The sequence below is a fragment of the Triticum urartu genome, chromosome 5 (assembly GCF_003073215.2).
Source record: "Triticum urartu cultivar G1812 chromosome 5, Tu2.1, whole genome shotgun sequence".
Lineage (NCBI taxonomy): Eukaryota > Viridiplantae > Streptophyta > Magnoliopsida > Poales > Poaceae > Triticum > Triticum urartu.
Genome location: NC_053026.1, coordinates 485,835,734 through 485,841,397, shown reverse-complemented (window position 1 = coordinate 485,841,397; position 5,664 = coordinate 485,835,734). Strand labels below are relative to the sequence as shown.

Here is a 5,664-nt window from a genome sequence, read left to right as displayed (position 1 = left end):
CGAGGGCACAAGCGAACGGAGTACTTCAGAGCTGCCTACCTATTCACATCACTCTCGGCTTTCTCCTTGTCCTTGACCACAAGAACGACGTTTTGCTCACTGCAGTGCGAGCAAGTCCAGTCAACTCGAGCATCATTGCCTTTCTAGAAGCGGGAGCTGACAAGGGAGCTTAGAGGTCTACGACTTTGACACGTGGGGATCGAACTGTTTCTCGTCAAAATTCCTGCTACGGACATGCATGTTCTCTCAATGGTCCAATGATCCAATGGGAATGGCATCATCCTACACTAGTTGATGAGAAACAAAGCTTGCAGTGAAAGCCCTTCTGTCCCTCTGAGCGTTTAGACCAGTGCTTTTCTTCTTCTGAGCTCACGTGCTAAAATTTCATTAGGTTCGGTTCTTTTCTTTCTTGTAAGGGATTCAGTTGGTTAAAATAAATTGTAATGGATTTAGTTGGGGTTTTTTTCTGACCGTTGATTCTTTTGTCAAGATTCGTGGTATCTTTTCTCACCTTTTTTTTTAGAATGTATCTTTTCTCAATTTGTGTTGTTTCATGGATTTTTAAGCTGAATTTTTGACTTGGTCCTGCTTGGGGGTCAGTAGATTGTCTTATTGGGCCTGAAGCCTGTAGCCAGTCCCCGCCCCTTTTATATGTTTTCTTTTCTTTTTTAGTCAGTCAAATTTTCCTTTTATAGGTATTATTAGGATGTTGGGTGACTGTAAATGCACACACGCAAGTAATATATAATATGTTTGTAAATTATACTAGAGTGCAAAAATGGCATAATATATGTGTATTCTTCGTATATTAAAAAAAATACAATTTTGGTGTAAAATTTTGTGCGATTTTTTTTATGTTTTTCATTTTATTTTTCCTAAAAAGATAATAACAATGCCACCAATTCATTCCTCCGTAGAAAAATTAATTATTTTCATTTTTATTTAGGTTTTACTTCATTTTATTACTTATTTAATGGTAATTCTAATGTCACCAATTCATTCAGTCTTAGAAAACTTGTTTTTGCAGAACAAAATCACTATTTTATGTTTATTTTTGCATATTAAAAAACACAATTTATGTGGAAATTATGTGCAAATTTATTCATTATTTTTTAGTTTTATTTTCATTTTATTTCATCTTAAAGGGTATGCCAATGCAAATAATGTTTACTTCTTTAAAGAATTTCAATTGTTTTTACTTTTATGTGTAGGTATACACACAAGTACTATAGAATATGTATGTAGATTAGACTAGAGTGCGCAAATTGCACTACTTATGCTTACTCGTTGCATATTACAAAAAGTGCAAAGTTGTGTGCAAGTTTCTTTTTTTCATTCTACTCTTCTTAAAGGGTAATACTAATACCAATGATACTAATTCATTCTTATTATAATAATTCATTATTTCTATTTTTTTAGTTTTTATTTTGTTTTTTCTTTAAGGGTAACACCAATGCCAGTTATTCATTTATTCTTAGATTTTATTTTCGAATTCCATTAATATATGCTTATTATTTTATATTGTAAAAGATTACCGTTTCAGTGTAAACTGTGGGCAATTGTTTTCACTATTTGTTTCATTTTTTAAAAATTTCTTTCTTCTTTAAGGGTAAAACTAATGAAACTAATTCATGCTTTCTAGAAAAGTTTGTTTTTTTGTGTTGTTTCTGTCTTATGTGTTACCAGGTATCGGGTCAGTTCCATTTCAAACCAAGCACAAGTGGTTGCAGAAGACAGAGTAAGCATTTTCACCAACACTCTACAATGTGCGAGGGGACAATTCCCTTTTACTCACCTAGGCCTTCCTCTGGGGATTTATAAACCAACTGTGGAACAGTGTCTGCCACTAGTTAACAGAATTGCTAAGAGATTAGCTGGTATCTCTACCTTTATGACTCAGGCACGGAAGTTGCTACTAGTCAAATCAGTGCTGGCATCCTGATCAGTCTTCTTCATGTGTTGTTTGGACATACCCATTACTATAAAAAAGCAGATCATTAAATATTTGAGGCATTGTCTATGGAGAAGCCCTGACATGGAGGATCACAGACCAACACTTGTGGCCTGGCACACAGTTTGTAGACCCAAAAATCAGGGTGGTTTGGGAGTCATGGATATATACACACAAAACAACACTCTGCTCATGAAAAATCTTCACAAATTCTTCAATAGACATGACATTCCTTGGGTCAACCTCATTTGGGAGACATATTACAGCAATGGACAACTTCCAAGAGATCAAAAAGTGGGTTCCTTCTGGTGGAAATCAAACTTAGCTCTAATTGATCATTTTAAAGCTATTGCCAGGTGTAATGTGGGAGATGGAAGAAGTGCCTTGTTCTGGGATGACATGTGGCACCAATTTGTTCTCAAACACAAATTCCATCATCTTCATTCCTTTGTCAAAAATCCACACACAAGTGTTCAACAAGTAGTCAATACTGAATATCTCCAGGATCTCTTCCACCTGCCATTGTAAATGGCAACACAAGCATACGAGGAGTTCTTAGAAATGTAAGACATTTGCTTCTCTTTAAGGCAATCTGAATACTTGGATTCAATGGATACATGGAGCTGCATATGGGGAAATGAATTTTATTCTTCCATTAAGGCATATAATGTTCTGATTGGTCACAAACAAACTCCACCACATTTCAGCTGGATTTGGAAGAGCTCTTGTCAACCAAAACACAAAGTGTTCTTCTCGATGCTCTTACATGATAGAGTAAACACAAGGAATCTCTTAAGAAGAAAAAGCTTTGAATTGGAAGTCTATAACTGTGCAGTGAGGGATTGTCAGCAAGAAGAAACATTACATCATCCATTTTGGGGGTGCCCTTTTGCTATCCAATGCTGGGATTATATCTGTCCTACCAGAACCCCTAATCTTTGTATTAGAAGCATATCAAGACCTCAAGGACAAGCTCAACTACCTTTTTTTTCATGGAGATCATTATCTTAGGATCATGGAACATGTGGATATCCAGAAACAATAAAATCTTTGAGAATATCACCCACACACGTCAAGGCTGGGAATTCATCTTCATGGAGGAGCTCAAATTACTCAAATACAGGATGAAGAAGAAATATGAATTACAGTTTACTGCTTGGTTGGAGTCCTTGTTGTAATTGTAGCTTTAGTTGTTCTTTTTTAGATTCTTAGCTCTTTTTTAGTTTTCTTAGTTTTCTCTTTCTTTCTTTTTCTCTTTCTTTCTGTTCTTTATTCTTTGTATTTCTTGGGGCTTATCTCAAGCCTATCAGACCATTTTTTTTGTTTTCTGCTTTATTTAATAAAGGTTGCAGTGGGGTTTTACCCTACTGTTTATAGTAAAAAAAACAAGTGGTTGCTAAGGACCTAGTGCTCCTAAAAAGAATTGACTGACCAAATTGGTGCAAGTCAATTTTGATTCAGCTGCACTGAGAAAAAATGGACTTGTCCAAATTGTTTCTCAGGGAAGTGTGACTAAACCGTGGTCACATTTGCGGCCAGCCCACTCGCATCGTTGGCCCATCTGCGCCCAGCCACACCAGAAAGTTTCTCCACGCTTCGCTTCACATTCAAGGGGACTGGGTTTTATTCAGAGAAATTCAGTAGGAAGCTCTCGCTAATACTGACGCGTACTTGTCAGAGAAAAATGGCACGAGACATCAAAACGACGGACAGCAGATTTTCCACGAGAAACAGCACAAGACTACAGATCTTCCGCCGCTCCCGACCGCTCGGATTTCCTCGACCCGAGTCCACGGAGAAACTCCAAGATGTTCCTGTCCGAGCTCCCGCCTTCGCTCATGGCCGCCTTCGTCTTCTCACTCCACGACGCCGCCCTCGTCCGGTACTCCTCGCTCCCCATCACCTCCCTCACGCACCGCTCCACCTCCTCCCGCCTCACCACCCCGCCCGCGTCCGGCCGCGCGCGCACGCCGACGCGCCACACGTCCTCGATGTACTTGGCGTTCGTCGGCTGGTCCGACCAGTGCGGCACCGCCACCATCGGCACCCCGGCGCTCAGCGCCTCCGTCGTCGAGTTCCACCCGCAGTGCGTCACGAAGCACCCCAGGGCGCCGTGCGCCAGCACCTCCAGCTGCGCCGTCCACGGCACGATCAGCCCCTTCCCGCCCGCCTTGTCGGCGAAGCCGTCGGGGATCTTGGACGTCTCCAAGGCCCTGACCACCCACAGGAATGGCTTGCCGCTGTTGAAAAGGCCCTCCGCCACCTCCGCCATCTGCTCCGGCCCCAGCGCGGCGATGCTGCCGAAGGAGACGTACGCGACGGAGCGCGCCGGCCGGGCGTCCAGCCACGCCTTGGTCGCGGCCGTGGTCGGCGTGTGCAGGTGGAAGCCGTAGGACGCGTCGTCCGGCAGGCGGTTGTCGAGGTACGCCGAAGGCACCGTCGGGCCTACCGTCTTGGCCCCCCACATCGACGCCATGTACTCCGATTCCTTCCAAATTTTGACAATAGTAGTGTTTCAGTACCTAGTGCCGTCTATAGCGAGTGAACAGAGTGACACATTGAGTGAGAGCGACGAGCTTGTGTGCGTACCTGTGGCTGCAGCTCGTGGAAGGAGTTGACGAGGACGTAGTCGGCGGCGTCGAGCCCCACGAACTGTCTCACCAGCAGGTCCAGGTACGCAGGGCACTCGTCGGTTTTGGCCATGAACGACGGCACGTCGTCCGGTCCGAGCACAGCCGGCAGGCCGGGCAGCTCCGGCGGCACCGTGCCAGCAACAACCGGAACGGCCAGCCGCCCTGCCCCGGCGTGCGCGTAGGCCACGTTCACCGCGGGCGCCTGCGTGAAGAGGGACGCGCACGCAGCGCCATGCCGCCGGGCCACGCTTGGCGCCCACGGCTGCAGGAACGCGTCGTACACGACGGCGCGCACGGGCCGGCCCTTCTCCGCCTCGGACCGCAGCAGCTCGTCCACCGTGCGGGAGCCGACGGAGTCCAGCCGGGCGAGGTACGCGGCGACGTCGCCGGCGGCCTCGGCGAAGCCGCCGCGGTCGAAGCCGTCGGAGATCTCGGCGAGGTGGACGGCGCCCGGGCACGGGTCCCGGCCCTGGCCGAGGAGGTAGCGCGTGACGGCGAGCGTGCAGCGGACGCCGGCGTGGGAGGCGAGGCGCTTGCCGAACTGGAGGAACGGGTTGATGTGGCCCTGGCTCGGGTACGGGAGCAGGAGGACGTGGACGGCGCCGCCGTGGTCCGAGTCATGAGCCGCCATGGCTACCTAATCCGCGTGCGGTGTAGGGCAGCTGAGCTAGCTAGTGATAGACTGTGATTGCAGTGAGTGATACTAGATGGCATGTGAAATGTGGCATTTATAGAATGGCCGATGATCAACATAAGATGTAGGTTCATATTGTATAGTATTCCCTCAGGTTTTTTTAGTCTGTACATAAGTTTTGTCCGAAATTAAATTATCTCTACTTTGATCAAATTTGTAGAAAAAATACCAATATTCACAATACGAATCAATATTGTTAGATTCGTTACGAAATGTAGTTTTATACTTAAACTTTGCAAAGTTTAACATGACACAAATCTAATACGCAGAGTAGAAAAAAGAACGGAGGGAGTACATAACTCTATAAATACTCCATCCGTCTTAAGATGTTTTCCGAGGTATCAAAAATATACATTAAAAGACGAAGAAAGTAGTTTTCTCTATGA

The 5,664-nt window shown here is 45.2% G+C and overlaps 1 protein-coding gene across 1 annotated transcript; it reads right to left on the bottom strand.

Annotated features, from left to right (window-relative positions):
• Nucleotides 1-3,551: 3,551 nt before the first annotated feature.
• Nucleotides 3,552-5,387, bottom strand: LOC125510043 (UDP-glucosyltransferase UGT13248-like). The gene is made up of 2 exons (XM_048675131.1): nucleotides 4,541-5,387; nucleotides 3,552-4,439 (listed from the first exon to the last, which is right to left on the bottom strand). The coding sequence occupies exons 1-2, from the start codon at nucleotides 5,213-5,215 to the stop codon at nucleotides 3,693-3,695; spliced, it is 1,422 nt and encodes a 473-aa protein (XP_048531088.1). The 5' UTR covers nucleotides 5,216-5,387; the 3' UTR covers nucleotides 3,552-3,692.
• Nucleotides 5,388-5,664: the final 277 nt, after the last annotated feature.

What these genes read in the sequence shown, in the direction of transcription:
- LOC125510043 (XM_048675131.1), bottom strand. Translation starts at nt 5,215, where the DNA reads ATGGCGGCTCATGACTCGGACCACGGCGGCGCCGTCCACGTCCTCCTG. An exon ending in TCCACGAGCTGCAGCCACAG is followed by an intron (nt 4,440 to 4,540) that starts GTACGCACACAA and finishes AAAATTTGGAAG; the next exon opens with GAATCGGAGTACATGGCGTC.